The sequence below is a fragment of the Lolium rigidum genome, chromosome 2 (assembly GCF_022539505.1).
Source record: "Lolium rigidum isolate FL_2022 chromosome 2, APGP_CSIRO_Lrig_0.1, whole genome shotgun sequence".
Taxonomy (NCBI): Eukaryota; Viridiplantae; Streptophyta; class Magnoliopsida; order Poales; family Poaceae; genus Lolium; species Lolium rigidum.
In genome coordinates this window covers 68,194,894-68,211,631 of record NC_061509.1, presented here as the reverse complement: position 1 = coordinate 68,211,631, position 16,738 = coordinate 68,194,894, and the positions used below count along the sequence as shown (strand labels likewise).

General features: G+C 44.8%; 3 protein-coding genes across 3 annotated transcripts; 1 reads left to right on the top strand and 2 right to left on the bottom strand.

Moving 5' to 3' along the window:
• The first annotated feature begins 3,458 nt into the window (after positions 1–3,458).
• LOC124689840 (cyclase-like protein 1) lies at positions 3,459–5,453 on the top strand. Its single transcript, XM_047223305.1, has 6 exons — positions 3,459–3,870; positions 4,010–4,054; positions 4,283–4,355; positions 4,456–4,553; positions 4,712–4,782; positions 5,165–5,453. The coding sequence occupies exons 1-6, from the start codon at positions 3,459–3,461 to the stop codon at positions 5,288–5,290; spliced, it is 825 nt and encodes a 274-aa protein (XP_047079261.1). The 3' UTR covers positions 5,291–5,453.
• Positions 5,454–6,121: 668 nt separating this feature from the next.
• Positions 6,122–8,926, bottom strand: LOC124691887 (probable glycosyltransferase At5g03795). Its single transcript, XM_047225169.1, has 5 exons — positions 8,468–8,926; positions 7,987–8,273; positions 7,289–7,521; positions 6,988–7,145; positions 6,122–6,630 (listed from the first exon to the last, which is right to left on the bottom strand). Exons 1-5 carry the CDS (start codon positions 8,903–8,905, stop codon positions 6,529–6,531), a joined length of 1,218 nt encoding a protein of 405 aa, XP_047081125.1. The 5' UTR covers positions 8,906–8,926; the 3' UTR covers positions 6,122–6,528.
• Positions 8,927–11,003: 2,077 nt separating this feature from the next.
• LOC124691886 lies at positions 11,004–14,018 on the bottom strand. The gene is made up of 10 exons (XM_047225168.1): positions 13,821–14,018; positions 13,115–13,453; positions 12,742–12,814; positions 12,512–12,624; positions 12,329–12,413; positions 12,120–12,192; positions 11,928–11,983; positions 11,766–11,831; positions 11,530–11,595; positions 11,004–11,442 (listed from the first exon to the last, which is right to left on the bottom strand). Exons 1-10 carry the CDS (start codon positions 13,943–13,945, stop codon positions 11,359–11,361), a joined length of 1,080 nt encoding a protein of 359 aa, XP_047081124.1. The 5' UTR covers positions 13,946–14,018; the 3' UTR covers positions 11,004–11,358.
• Positions 14,019–16,738: the final 2,720 nt, after the last annotated feature.

Here is a 16,738-nt window from a genome sequence, read left to right as displayed (position 1 = left end):
AGGAAGAGAGGAGCCAAGAAGGGCGCATCTTCGAGCCACCCTGCTCCTAAGAGGATCCGGGCCGACGACATGGTACCACCTACACCGGATGGCTTGCCCCGGTATCATGAAGCTGGTAAACCTATACTGCCTCTGGACATGGAACACCTCGCAAGTGGACCAATGCTCCCTTTGCAGCACTCTATTAATTTTCTAGAGAGCGTCCTTCTTAAAGAAAAGGATCCAAATTACCCGGTGTTCTCGGTCAAGGTGCCGTCCGACCAGAACTTCGTCCATGAAGACCCCGTGGATATCTTCTTCATAGCGTTCGAGGACGTCTTCAATCTATTTCACTCGAAACGGCTCGACTATAACTTGGTCCGCCTATACGCGATCAATCTTCAGATGAAGATCAACAGAGAGAGACCCCGCTACATCGCGGTAGCGGATCCCTACTACATGCGCGATAGCCAGCTCCAGGACGGCTCAAGGACACGGACCAAGGCGGTGCGGTACCTCCAGAACTTCATGCTCATGTATCCGAGTAAGTACACATCCGCTCACGGCCGTCGTAACTTATGCTTTCTTATATATTTCTTCCATTTCCGATCATTTCCAACATTCCATTTCAATTGCATGTGTTGAGCAGGGACAAATACTGCACACTCATCATCCTAGATCCAAAGTGGTCACTAGCCCAGTATTTCGACTCGTTGAGTACGATGACGAAGAAAGACTACAACAGAATAAGGGGTGTTCTCGATGAGGCTATCCTTGGCTACTCCAAAAATGGAGGCACCTTCGACAAGAATGGGCAATATATCAGGCCGGACACTAAAAAGATCGGGTTCAAGCACGTGATCGACTTCCCTTGTATCAAGCAGCCAGCTGGCAGCATTAAGGAGGCCTTCTATGTCCTCCATCACCTTAAAGGGTTTGTCGAGGATGCAGAGATGATGTCTCTGCCACCTAGTAAGCGAGACCCCATTAAAATGTCGAGGAAACTCAATGATGATGATCTTAGAGAAGACTTCCATCGCATCCAAGTAAAGCTCTCGGAAATTATCTTACAAGATGTATCCAACGCATCGGGGCTCTTACACGCAGTCAGAGCGTTGCCTAAGAGGGATATCGAAGAACGCCTACATAGGCAGGGTGATGGAAGGACGTGGACGACGAAGGACTTGTACAAGCCGTTCCCGGAGCCGCTCAAGAAGACGTCTCGTTGACCGAGGCCGGTGTGCCTAGCATTACTTTGAATCGATGGACAATTTTTACCGTGTTGTAAACTTAACTTGCTTAATTTTCTCGAAACGGTGGTCGTCGTTGTTGTACTTCAATTACTATTGTAGTCGTTATCGTTGAACCATATTACTTATGTGATACCGATGCTATATGTGTTTTAGGTTTATTATTATTTCCTTGCTTTAATTCTTGTGAATATGTATGCATGTGAACCCTCTAACTCTTTCCATTGCGTTATATACTAATATGCCTTGTGTCCATAGAGATGACGTACTACGTCGTGTTCGAGGGGCGGGTTCCAGGAGTGTATGAGGAGTGGGAGAAGTGCAAGAAACAGGTGCACAAGTTCAGCGGCAACTTCTACCAAGGGTACCCGACTAGACACGAGGCAGTTGCCAAGTGGAGGAAGCACCAGTCGAACAAGAGCAAGATGAAGATGAAGACCTTCCTTGTGCTCTCGCTCTTGCTCACCATCGTCGCGGCGGTACTCTATTTCATCGTAGTGTAGGCGGCGGCCGGCTGGTGTCACTTCATTTGTATCTAGAGATGATAAACTTAATTAATTTGCATGTATTGTGAGTTGTATGGAGCTATATGTATAACTCGATCGGGCTCTAAGTAATGTGATGATGATGTATAATGTTGCTATGTTATATGTGTCCATACTATATCTGTCTATATTATATCTGTATATAACCTGTATACTGTGTACAAAACCTGTATAATACACCAGGCAGTATAAAATCGAGTACACCTGTACAATATTCTGTGGCGCACCAAAATATAATTCAGTGGCGCACCTGTTTCTGTGGCGCAGGGGGAACCAGTGCGCCACAGAAAATTTTATTTATGTGGCGCACCACAACATGTGCGCCACGGAAACCTTAATCCTGTGGCGCACGGGCCACTGCGCCACAGAAACCTTATTTTTGTGGCGACGTTTCTGTGGCGCACCACCCGTGCGCCACAGAATCACTTTTTCGTGTGCCACTGATGAGGCTTTTCCTACTAGTGACTGTTACCCCAATATAAAGCTGACCATTCTCATCAGCCCTCTTCTCAAGCACTTTAGGATCTAGCATGGCCACCAACAGACGTACCACACCCCGACTCCTCAAGGTGACAAGATCGACATCTAAGGTGGTGCCAATTAGAGAGCCCACCGCCCATAGACCATGAAAATGTCTCACGGAATACGGCACACCCTCAACATGAACCCAAATAGGTTTAAGCTCAAATTTATGCGGTATCTCCTTCACCTTCCAAGTACTGATAGTGAGCTGCATGTCCGAGGATTGCACCTTCATTTGGAAACCATCCACTCTCTCAAGATCTTCAGCCGATGGAAACCCAATGAGAAAAGCATCGCTACCATGTGCGAGGGCCTCCCATTTCCAAAGAGGAGCAGGACAAATGCGAGCCATCTGCCACTGTGAACAAAAATTCTTGAGATAGATAATGTTGTACTCTACCACTGTGAAAAAAAAAAGCAATACAAAAGACTAAGTATTTGGGCTGTACAAAATTCACAAATCCATGGATCTGAATAAATGAATAGTGTAGATTTTGAAACATCCAAACTTTGTCAGAAATTGTCATTTTTTTAGCCTCGAATATAATGTATTTCATCATGAGATTTTGCACAGTAATAGAGTACATCATTGTCTACATCGAGAATTTTCTTCATAATTTTTTAAAACTTCAAAATGTTGGATTCGAATTTTGTGAAATGTAGCTCGGGCTACATTTGGACTTTTTGCTACGGTTGCTATGTTCTAAAACTTTGCAACTGTTCAATAAGAAATCGCCATCTTAAAGATATCGAGAGAACAAAAAGGACACTCCATTTTCAACGATTGCACACTTTGAGTTTGTTTGGGCGGTGGTGTCTAAACAATGCCACGCTTTGCTACACAACACAACTGGGAACAAGACAAAGGAAACGAACATAGTCCATTTTCCAAAGAGATGGCCACGAATGATATAAGTACGTATTTGATGGGGACTGCTTGGACTTTGGACTGACGAAAAACGCGGAGCTGATAGAAGCTGCAGGCATCCCCATTGCAGTTCGGTCAACTGAACTCGGGTATGTACTTATCGGCAGCAGCCTCGTCGCCTCGCGCACATCCACTGCTGAATTGACACCAGGAATCAGGGAAGGTCAAAAAATTTCCAGTAACCATCACTCCCCAGAGTCCAGAGTCAGCGAGAGCACTCGGCACGGCATCGCCATGGCGGCTCTCGCCCTCCTCCTGCTGGTCGTCCTCCCTGCCCACCAGACCCTCGCCACGGCGGCCGGCGACGCGCACCCGGGGTACGCGGGCGCGGAGGCCGACACCTGCGGGGCGGCGCCGCTGGGCGGCGCGGCCCGCCACGGCCCGGCGCTGGAGGAGTACGGCGGCGGGCGCATCTTGGACATCACGCACGCGTACCGGCCGGCCATGCCGGCGTTCGCGACCGGCGCCACGGTGGGGCCCCTGGTGCGGCTCAAGGCGTCCATGGAGGAAGGGTCCGAGTACAACCTGTCGGAGCTCCGCATGGAGTGCCACATGGGCACCCACGTCGACGCGCCCGGCCACATGAACCAGGAACACTTCGCCGCCGGCCTCGACGTCGACAAGCTCGACCTCGACGTCCTCAACGGTGCGCGCTCCCTGGTTTTTCTTTCTTGTGACTTTTCTCGGCCGGAAGATTTCGCCGCTGGAGTTTATCAGAATTAGCATGGTGCTAGTACAGTACTTGTGAATGATTTGACGTTTGACTTGTTCGTGTTCCTGGCCAGGTCCTGCCTTGCTGATCGATGTTCCAAGGCACACGAACATAACTGGTAGGGCTCCCTGCTAATGAACTTATTCTTTTATTATCATGTCACAAGATTAATTCAGCTTGATGAGAGATACACGCGCATCACTCACTCTATAGTGTTTGTATTCAGATACCGGTTTCACTGTCGGATTCATGCATTTTGCATTGTTTGATGCGAATTCCATATGCTGATATTCTTACTAAGGATATTTGATTCACATAAATGACATCTAGTATTTGGTATATGCAGCTGAAGCAATGCAATCCCTAAATATACTGAAAGGTGTTCGTCGAGTTCTCTTCAGAACACTGAACACAGACAGGTACATATTCAAGTAAAGAATAAATTTTCCACCATAATCATTAGTTGATCATTATACCGAAAGGCTGCATTGAACATGTATGCAAGCAAATCATATGTAGGGGGCTCATGTGGAAGCCAGCTGGTGACCTGAGCTATGTTGGATTTACAGAGGATGGTGCACAGTGGTTAGTTGACAACACCGACATCAAGCTAGTCGGTAAGTTAACAAGAGCTGTATTTGTATCATACCAGATTTGTTATATCCTTAAAAAAAATGTGTACTGTCCATGTTCAGATAGTTCATGGCATTTTTGCTATGCATTTGCTTACCTTATCTGATGCGAATTTAACATAGTGATATTGCCAATTCTGCAGGGATTGACTATATATCAGTTGCTTCGTTTGATAACTTGATCACTGCTCATTTGGCCTTTTTCAAAAACGCGGTAAGAAGCTGCTGCCCTTTCATGAGCCCAAACAGAAATATGAAACTGAAGCCACCAGTTATGCTCGTTCTTCTGTACTAATCGCTGATTTCCTCAAGTCCACAGCAGAAATTCCTTCTCAAGCATTACTGACTAAATAACCGACTCTGAAAACATGTAGTACAGCATTGCTGACAAGTAACAAGTTGACAAAAGTGTTGGTTCCGCAATTTCCTTGCTAATCAACCTCCTTCGGGGGTAAAATGTTTGCTTATGCTGTTTCAATGCTCCTCCAAAGAAGATTGCAGTTGAAATATCGATGATGAATACAATGAACTTACCTTCTTGGAGTTTGCATTATTGATTGAAACTTATCGGTTGGTTTGCTACTTTGTTCTATCAGGATATCATCATAGTCGAAGCCCTGAAACTAGACAACGTCAACACTGGACTATACATGCTACACTGCTTACCTCTAAGACTGGTTGGGGCCGAGGGTTCACCAATTAGGTGCATTCTTATCAAGTGATCACTTCGCTTCTGCTCTGGCTGAAGGCTGCGATGTATCGTACCCACATATGCTACATCCTCGCTACTGTTCTCGGTGCACAGTTTCTGTAAAAAGAAAACGCCTCATGTCACATATATATGTTTGTACTGTCAAATCAACAATGAAAATTAGTATTACTACAGGTAAGTCTGTGGTGCAAGGCAAACCTATAGTTACCTAGGGCAGCCTGCTTGATCTGCCGATGCTGTGTTGTGTGCCTGTAATGGTGTGACCCATGTTGAACCACGTGAACTGAGCAGTTTATAAGTACATTTTGTTCTCAGGTGATTTCTGCAATCTCAACTCAGACTAAGACTATGATGAAACCTGCTACTCCTATTCTCGTTGCTGCCACGTTGAACTCTTCTTTGAGATGCTAGCTAGTGAAAGCTGCTATAGCTGCACTATGTTTCCTGTGTAACTCAACGTGTTGCATGCTGGTGAATATTGCGTACGATCTTTGGATGCTTACTGTATAAGTTCTCATTTTTTCCTTCTAGCTGCAATTAATGATACTGATATAACAGCTTACATGGATACTGTTGTGCACGTCTACTACCTCCAATCCACAATAAGTGCCAGGGGTTAAATTTAAATTTGAGCTAATTTGAACTGAAATCCTAACACTTATTATGGATCGGAGGGAGTACTATTTTAGCCCTGGCCCCTGGGCAAAATGCCACTACTCATTCTTTGTAACGCTATCATGTCAATCTGACATATCTTTCCATGCTTACTATCTCGTCATTAATACCTTACATTACTTTTACAAGGGTAAAGCAATTGGACCGTCCTCACAGGAGGAAAAGGTAGAGAGCATGTCAATCTGATGTATCTTTGGATGCTTATAATCTCATCAGTACTCGTACATTACTTTACAAGAGTAGGTGCAAAATTTTGTATGAGAAAGCATATGCGGTCACTCAAGCAGATCAGTGAAAATTCAGTATACCAAAAGCAAACTAGTAATGCTGCAGACAGCTAATCTTGAAAGCATGATCCAATGAATCAAATAACTAGAACATAGGTTTTGCCATATTGATGATGGCCTACTTTTCTATGTCAATTTTTCCGTTGCACCTTGTGTTGAATGATCCATCCAGCAGCTGAGCCAAGAACAGAAGCAATACTTGGTATAGCACCAGCAGGTAGATCTGTTAGATCGCTCTTAAGGATCAGGCCATTATGTTGCAAACAGCGACTGTGTAAGCCTTGAGTTAGTACTTGATCACATGGTGCCGCAGCCACAGCTCATACATAACCATGTGGAATGCATCATAAGGAAGAGGAGGTGAGTGCCATACAAAGTGTTTCTGAACCTGCAATCCCAAATTAACATGTTAGATCGGACGCCAGAAACTATCTAGTTTTTTTAACACTACGGAAAAACAATCGAAAAATCAATAGGATCCACTACTCAGGTCTTACAAACAAACTTCCGAGTAGCTAATAGTCCAGTGAAAAGACATGTGACCAAATAAAACCTCAACCAAAGAACAAAAGTGGTGGTCTTGTTATTTTGTATTCTGATCTCCTAGATTATTTTCTACAGCAATTAGATTCAGTATGCAACAACATTCTTCTGATTGTAAATAACTATTCTGTCTTGTAGATAAAGGAAGGTGAATATATAAAGAAGCTTTATAATGACAAAATCTTCCTCAAGAGATGCATACCTGAACTAGAGATTTGTGCAATGCAACAAACTCTTCCTGTGATATTGATTTTAGGATACTCTTCAGTTCATATACATCGCGCTCCTTAAGTACAACCGCAAACTTTCTCCAGTCAAGAACATCATTGAAAGGCAGATCATAGTAGTCTGACAAAATAACTACAAAAAGAGAAGAACAGAACAGAATGAATTAGAACATAATAATCTGGAGAGCACCACAAAACTTTGAGTGCCCATGGAATGAGAATAATAACAACGAATGGACATGGGTAGCATGTATTTTGCATGTAAAAAATACTAACCAGGCACACAACCATAGTGTATTGAATCAGATATACGAGCACTGTTAACTTGAGAGCCACCAGGACAGATACAGAACTTAGTACGGTAGAACTGCTTCTGATAAACTAGCTCTCCAATAGCTCTATTAATCCGATTATTGCTGATAGCAAGCTCTGTATCATTCTCCCAGACTCGTGCTAAAATAACTCTTATTTTTGAATTGCGATGGCCAGCCCAAAATCCAAGATTTGTCCTGTTTCCATTGCAGAAGCAACAAGTTAAAGATGCAGGTTTAGGAGGAACGCAAATAGATCCTTAGGCTGCAGTTGAGACCAGTTTATGGTTATCAATTACGAGCAACTTCCAAATTCCCTATGCACTAGAACAAAACATTGAGCAGTGTAAAATCATGTACACTTCTGAAGTATTCAGATTCAGAGAGTATAAACGCATTAATAATGAGACAATTGGGTAAAGAAGCGTGTGAGTTTCTAAAAACTTCTACATAAACCAGATATTTACGATATTTACTTCGTAAGAGGCTATAGAGTTATTAAAGTCATAGCCATCAAATCTAGCAAATTCAAAACTCACGAGTTCCAAACAGTTAAATACAATAAAAACTAGCATATAGAAGAACTTTTTCTTAGATCACATATAGAAGCCCATATAGGGTACTTTATTATATAGCACAACAAATAGGAAGTGTCATCTAAACCTGTTTTCAATGTCATTCCCTCCTTCCGGTAGAGCAAATGGCTGTAATACTTGAGGCAGAGCAACATCCTTATGAGGTATAAAGTCAACATTATAGCTTGGTGAGCAGACAACTCTAATAGAGTTCTTCACCATGAATGGAAGTCCTTCGAACGCCCTCACACCTACGTCATGGCATGTCACAAAGAAGTGGTCCGCTCCTAGTGTCCGGTTCCAGTAAGGGTACTTGTTTATCAAGCCTTCAACATAATCCTTAGCTATCATTGTCATGTTTTCATACGAAGTACCCTGCAAGGTAATTGCAAGAATAATTTAATCAAAGACCAGACGAGCACAGCAACTAATCAGTTCAAGTGGCTTCTGGTCACTCAGCAGCATAGTGATCTTTTGGAAAGTAAAGCTTGATTCCGAGCAATACTAAGGAAATTATAGCACTACAATCTGATGAAAGGAGAAGTAGGGCTAAAGAGAGTGTAGGGGACCTTGCCGCGCATCTTGTGGGGCGAGATGGGGACGAAGAAGAGATCGGCACTGTCGGGGTCTTGGGTGCGAAAGCGGCTGTCCCGGATGTTCTGGAAGAAGTATCCCTCGCTGGCGTACTTGCCGGTGAGCTTCCGCGGCGTCTGGTAGAAGGTCTTGGGGTCACCGTCCGGGTAGATGTATACCTTGAAGCTCCGCTCCATCTCCGCGTAACCCGCCGCGAACGCCTCAGGGGAGTGGTACACGGACGGGCGCGGCGCCACCGGCGTGGAGGATGAGAAGGGCCGGAGGCGGCGGGGTTCATCGACGGAGAGGGAGGGGGCCGCGCCGGGGCGGAGCGAGCGGAGGAAGAGGAAGGATATAGAGAGGAGCGCTACTGTGGCGAGGAGGAGGAGCGCCCGGGGGAAGGGAGAGGAGGCGCCGGCGAGGCGGCCGGCCATCGCCGGAGGTGGGGAGAGGAGTGGAGCGAGGGAGTGATGCGGGGTGCGGATTGGGAGGGAACAGCGACTCGAGGGTGTTTTCTGTAAAAGAAAGATGCCGTTTAGATCTTCTGTGTCTTTGGAAGAAAAATTATGATCTCTTTGATTTTCAAAGAATTTTTATTTAAATTTGGTGGAGTAATAGTAATTTTCTCTATGAATTTCTTTGAACTACATTCTAAAAAAAAAATCCAGCCACCGCAACCTATTGCAAAGAACCATTTGCATTATGAAAATTTTAAGGATAGTCGAGAGTCTCGAGACTAACTTCTCATGCATGTAGTAACATAAACAAATTTGAAACTAACTTCAAATTTTAAAAAAAAATTATGACTAAATTGTCTATTCAAATGATAATCTGTTATCGACGGGGCACCAAAACTAGATCGCATATGGATATGTTTTGACACATTTTGAACTTTTGTGTGCCAATTTTAGTACTAATATGTGGCAGTTTATCTCAGATAGCAACTTTAAAATTGAAAAGAATGCGGCAAAATATAGCAACATAGTGTTCAGTTTTGAAGATCTCGTCTAGACCCATCCGACCAGGAGCGGTGCTACATCATGGGTGGGTCCAACAGGGTGGAAGGGTGGGGCTAGGACCACCCTAAGAATTTGTCCCAATAGCCCTATTATATAAGATATATTTGAGAAAAAAAATAACATCTCTAGAGATAGCCCAAGAAGCAAAAGACGTCCATATCGGTTTCTACTCTCAATAATCGGGGCGGCCGTTCTGGCGATCCCCAAACTTGCCCTAGCCTTGGTGATACTGCAGTTCCAAACTCTGATCGGAGGTAATTTGTGATTTGATTCGATCAAGCAAAGGAGCCCAATCGGAAGCGGTGACCGAGCAGGCAGCGCTGCAAATTAGCAGAGAGCAAGGATCACCACAGCTACATGAGTTGTCCCTGATGCACATCAGGGTCAAGAAATGTACGTAGTACTAGCATGAGCTAAGTAAAGCTAGTGCACCAGGTTAAGCTGAGAATAGTGCATCAGGGTGGCCATAATTCCATCCTGCAATGCTATAAACGTAAGAGCAACTATCTATGCTTCAGAGATGCATTAGAGAAACTTCATGTCCAGCTCCGCCCTTGAATCCAACTAGTTGGAGATGGATTGTAAATCGGGCTTCACAGTTTCACTCATGTTTCTTTCCCTATTATTTCGGTTTTTTAGCCCTACAAATCAAAAAGGCATTAAGAGTGCAGATTATGATCGTTCAAACAAAAACAGTCTTATTTTCTCTGGAAATTAAGAATCCTAATTTTCTGTGGTACAGCTTGCCAAGATTACACACCATGGTCACAAGGTGTAATGTCGGTACTTGCAACGAAGTATTTATCTGTCTTGGATGACAAACAAAACCACGCTTACGCTGGATCTGCATCACAAAGGTGCTGCTTTACGTGCTGGAACACATGAGGCGATGAACTGTTTAAGGGTTGAAGGCATTAGCAACGTGCATGCGATTCCAACGCCACTTTACCACTTTTATATTCCAGTACAAGCACAAGAATGGCTGAATAGTCGTTTTAGATCCACAGCTCCATGGAGCTCGGTTTTTTTAATCAAAAGCATCATTTTGAAAACTCAAAAATTCTGAAAAAAGTATGGACATATCTTTTCAGACAAATACGGGGAGCAAACTTCAGATTTCCTTTTTCCATTTTTATAGCCACAAATATTTTTTGTGTAGCCCAAAATGAATGTACTCCCTACGTTCTAAAACGTAAGGCGTCTTAGGATTGGTCAAAAGTCAAACCTTACTAACTTTGATCAAATATTTAGAAAATAATATTTTCATCTACAATATCAGATGGACACATTAAGAAATTAAACATTACAGTGAATCTATTGATACTGATTTAGTATTGTAAATATTCATATTTTTATGTATAAACTTGGACAATGTTGACTTTTAACTAATCCTAATCCTTAGACGCCTTACATTTTATAACGGAAGGAGTATTACTTAACTAAACTTTACAGATGCATAGAAATCATCTCTATGTATCAACTGATACAGAACAAAAAAAATGGAACTTCTAAATATCATTTCCGAAATTTTTAAAATCCCAGGCTCACTCGAGCCCGGGAGAAAAAACGCCGCACTCCAAGAATGGCATACTACATAATTTACATTTTTCAGGTCTATTTACATTTCACAGCTCTTTAGTTCAGACGCTAACATGCAGTACCATACCAGTACTACAGTAAAGCAAAAGAGCCTACAATAAATTTCTACTGTGTGCTTCATGCCGGAGGAAGGCAAGTGTCAATCAACACATTCGATGAAAAGTTTCTGGAATTAAAGGACTATATCATGCAAGAGAAATAGTCCTGGAGTCTTGGTGAGTCAAGTGGGTGACATGCACCATGAATCTGTGCAGAATGAATCACTGCATTCAGCTGCTGGGTCTGTATCGCCAGAGGTAGAGGAACAATGCCGTGAAGGCCGCCGCTGCGTAAGGGAACACTGTCCAGATGCCCTGTTTGCAAAGGAAGTATGATTTGGATTAGAGGAGTTAGGGGGAGGGGCAAACGGCATTGTGGGGTGTGGGGGGCAGATGATGTACCACGGCAGCTGCGACGCTTGCAAGTGCCACGACTGGGCGTTCTCTGAGAAGAAATCCGACCACTAACTGCAGTGAAACATCTTGAATGTTATGAGTAAGGATTGACAGGTTTTTGTTCACTGATATGTGGCAAGTTCTTGTGTTGATAAATCATGTGGCTGTATCAAGTGGTCAATTGGTAACTTAAGAACAGAAAACAGTTTCAGAACCAAATTATAAGGTCAATGCCACTTTACCTGGATCGGAAGAGTAAATAGACAGCCACAACAAACTCCAGCGAAATAACAATCTGCGGATACGCCCTGTTTACAGTTATCAATAATGTCAATGACACAGCATTCATGAGCAGTATAATGTTGAAAATTTTAACTGAGAGTGAACCCTCAAGAAGTACTAACTGCTGCGCCGGCCAGAAATGCTGTGGGATTCCTTACACCAATTGAAAATCGCTCAACTGCAGTAAATTGAACCAATAGTTTAAGTGCTCAAAAAAATATTTATGAACGCATGTGGTGCATTTTGTGGAATTTACAGCACTTGATGTTTGCCCAAGCTTATCAATTGTTGAGAAACTAATTTCAGACGCATACCAAAACCAATCAGATTCCCATACTTTTGTATCGCACTGGATACACTAAGGGCTTTCTCCTTGCTAACTCCAAGCTGTAAAAATTAACTGTAATTAGATCTCAATATAATGCACGAAAGGTTTGTGCGTGATTTTGCAAAATAGAAGACACTATAGCAAGGTTAACAATTAATCTTATAGTGGGCGGATAAACGAAAATCCCTGCCTAACCTTGCTGTATATGTCTTCAGAGGCTTTTGTTTTCCTAAAAAGCTTCCCAAGATAGAAGGGAACCATATCGCTGATACAAACACCCCTGCATCAAAGGATGGTTTATGGTAATATTTTACATTAGTTAATGTTGTAACATCCTCTGACAAATGGTCTGTATACAGAGACAAAGGGTGAGCATACCAGTAAACCCACAACACTGTAGAAATTATATAAGATGCATTCGACGAGAACGAGTTAACAAAAGATTGCCAAGTTCCATCCAAACAAAGGGTCCGTGATAAGGAAATCCCAACCTACATTATGAAATATACAATCAAACTAATATGAACAAGTATAATAAAGTTGCCCATGTGAAAAATAGAGCTAGTATCTTAGATGAGCAGTCTGAGGTACCAGTACAGAGGACAGACCCAAACGTTCAAAGCCTCTTCACTGATAAACAGTCCAAATCCAGCAGCCATGAGCAACCAGAAGTACACCCACCTGAAGAAATTTTATTAGCAAACCTAATATAATATAAAAGAATCAATGAAGAATTATTTAAGACATGGACCAGAGCCCAACATGGGGGCAATTGTCTCTAGACATCGACTGTCATGTGTAGTGTTCGATTCAATCACAGTTCACGGAGGAATAGATCTGACACCTCAGACTCCCAGTGCCTTACAAATACGTTCCAACAATAAATATTTTTACTTCAGCATATATTTATTCCTAGGGTAATAGCATAACATTTAGCATGTGGGAAACAGAGATGGCAGAAAAATGGTCAAATGCGCATACCCTGGCGTGTATTCCGGAATTATCACCTTCTTCCCAAATAGAGGAAATGTATATCCGATAGTTGCTGCTGCTGTATCTGACTGCGTAGAAGCATCGATAATCTGGGGCAAGCTGAAAGAAGGGCCAGCAGAAGATTGCTTCATTAAGATCGATACCGCGGTGACCGTCACTGCAACACCCAGAGCAACTGCCACTTTTGCAAGGAAAGAAGCACCAGGATTGCTAGATTCCGCTTCCACCGCATCAATGATCTCACTCGGATCGGCGCCACCAGCACAAGATTCTGCCCCAGACGTCGCCTTCGCAGTCCATGAACCCAAACGGCGCAACCCTCGCAAACTGTTAACGTTTGCAGGAAAGAATTATCACACATCCATCAACAATTTTCCCCCAAAGCACTACCTTTCTGTAATAAAATCGAGCACTAAATCTCCAAGAGAGGACTATAAGAAATCCACAGCTTGTTAAATTCAGTGAGAAACATAAGGAAACTTAGGAACAACTACACTAGAGATGCTACAGCGATGCACTAGATATTAGCCACAAATCGAAGCACAGAAGCGTCATTTCTAGAGAGGCGTGCTCCAAATTTGCGCAGGCAGCAGAAATCTTAGCCTTCTGCACAAACGCCTACGGAGAAAAGCCACCCTCAAACTCTGATGTTACCAGGGGCCAGGGGGCAACTCCAAGAGAGGGAGAATCCAACCTCGTAATACGACAGCGGGCGGCTGCGGACCGGCGGGATCCGGCAGAAAAGGTGGCTCGGTGGCGGAGGAGACGAGGAGGAGGCGGTGGCGGAGGGGAGCCGAAGTGCGCGGGGACCATCGCCATGAGGAGGCGGCGGCGGCGCGCGTGTGTGTATCAGGAGCAGGCTATCAGCGTATGTTTTGTGTGGCGCCAAAGTAGGTTGGTTGCTGCAGGGCGGGGGAGATGATGATGCGCATACACCAGGGACGCGTTTGGTTGCCTGCATCCTTTGGCTCGTATCGGGCCAGCAATCGGCTCGTTTGGTTGCTTCGACTGAGCAGCGTTTTGCACGAACCGCTTCTCAAAGCAGTATCGGGCCAGAGCTTGGAGGAACGCCCGGTTCGGCAGTTTCCAGCGGTGCAGGCAAATCTCCACGCCCGCTGATGCAAAAGAGAATCTTCGATGCACGGGCGGAGACGAGAATGGAGATGGCGGGAGCTGCGACGCGTATCGGCGAAAAGCGAAAAGGGGGGCGGGAAGGATTCCGTCACCTCCCGCCGCGCCACATGTCCTATTTCTACCCCCTCCTCCACTGTCCCCCAAATTTCGAGCTCCTCCTCCCGTCGGTAAGCAGGTAAGAGGCGCACGCATCTCCGGTCGGCGACGGTTGCAGCGCCGGCGGTGGCGGCGGCGAGTGCATCTGGGCTGCTTCATCTACTTCGTGGTCCAGCGCACCTTCACCTCCGGCGATGAATGTAAACCATCCCGTATCCCCGTACCGCGGTAATGTTTAGATCTAGGTTAGGAGTAGTCAGATCTTGCAAGGGTTTGTGCTATTCACCGTTGCAATGAATTGCTTGTCTGATTTAGGATGATTGTTAGTATGGTTTGTGCTATTCACAGTTGCAATGAACTGCTTGTCTGATTTAGGATGTACTACGATGTGTGTAGGACTCCTTCTGCGATGACTTTAGCCAGGCGCTTGTCTGCGTTGGAGACTCTCAGATCCCTTCGCAAGTTCCCGATTCGCAGCCCACGTATGAGTCCAAGGTCACCACTCTGCCTGTGTCTGACCTGGTGGCTCAGGTAGCGGCAGAGGTGGAGGCTAGGTTGGCCACCACTACGAAGAACAAGAACCGCAGGGAAGCGGAGAGGGCCTTGAAGACCGGGCAGAAAAGAAATGCCACCATGAAATGGCTTCCATTCATGTCCAGCTTCGTGTTGGAGAATATGTGCGACTTGATCCAGAGAGGAGTGAGAACTGACAAAGGATTCAAGAAAGTTCATCTCAATTCTGTGGCGATGGGCCTTTTTGAGCATTGTGGTGTGTCCGTCTGCTCCACTCAGGTGTACAACCACCTGAGGTAGTGGAGGCAGAGGTGGCTCACCATTAGCAGGCTCCGCGATCTAAGCGGTGCTCAGTGGTGCAAGGACACCAAATGCATCGTCCTTGAGGGTGAGCACTACTGCGGGCATGTCGCGGTGAGCACCTCACTAACTCAGTCATCCTCACTAACTTTTGTGATCAGCCACAAGCAGAACTAACATGATTGTCCCTTCGTATCGTAGGATCACCCAAAGGATGCGGAGTTCTTGAATGTGCCCATCGCCAACTACGACGAGATGCATACATCTTCTCCTTCGGCCTCGCCACCGGCAAGTATGCCATGGGATCCAGTGAGCCCCCGGGCTCGGCTGCAGCAAATCCTGCACCTGAGGATCCTGAAACCCAGGAGTCCGACACGGTCAACCTCGATGCTGACAAGCCCGCTGACGCGCCTGAGAAGCCGACCACCGGCAAGAGGAAGAGAGGTGCCTTCGCCGACGACGAGCTGGTGGCCTTCACCAACATGACTGTTGCTGTTAAGGACGTCGCATAGGCCATCATGGACAACAAGCCCACGAACATGCACCCTGACCTGTACAATGCGGTCATGGACATGCTTGGCTTTGCCGAGGATGATCTCATGGCCGCCCTCAGCCACCTCGTCGACCACAAGGCCCAGATTTCCAGCTTCGTTGGCATGATCGAGCCACACCGCATCCTCTGGCTGAGGAACTACCTTGGCAAGTACCACGGCAAAGTGTAGTGGTGCCTTGAGGGGGTTGTTCAGGGATGCATGCATGGAGATGGTGATGATGATGATGATGATGTATATTCTGGCAGTAGCTAGGATGAAAAACATTTGATGGCCCCCTTTTGTAAGTATGATGAGGTGGTATATACTAACCCCTCGAGTGATGGTGAACTTTGCGGTGTTAGGATGAGACACCCACTTTTGTTGTGGTGGTAGGACGACACCATAGTAGTGTAGGATGAACTTCTGATCGACTTTTGGAATGATCATGCATGCCCCTGTTAGTTTATCATTTGTTGTTAACACTTGTGTTGTTCTATTGCTCTTTTCTGAATTGCTTCATGGTTGTGATCGCTAACTTCTTCTTATGCCATGCTAGTGGTATGTTGTGTTTCGCGGGCGGGTTCGAGGAATCTACAGCTCATGGAGAGTTTTTCAAGATCAGGTCAATGGCTACATCCAAACCCGTGGGAGGACTTTCTCTTGTTCTCCTACACATAAGCCCATACATCTTCCTCAAAACAGCCACCATACCTACCTACCACAGCATTTCCATAGCTGTTCCGAGATATATTGCCATGCAACTTCCATTTTACATTACATGACTTGTTGTCATTCATCATTTATATATTGCTTTGCGTGATTCTATACAAACTGATGTGTGGTTTACCCATGTTACGCTAGATCATTGCACATCCTGCTACATCGGCAGAGGCATACAGTTTTATACATCATGTTTTGTTCATTATGAGTTATTTGTACCAAAAAGTGTGTTGTCATATTAGGATGTTGCCCCTAAAGGTGAAAAGAGCCATGGAGGCCATCGAAAAGAGAAACAGAAAAAAATTGAAAAAAGGAA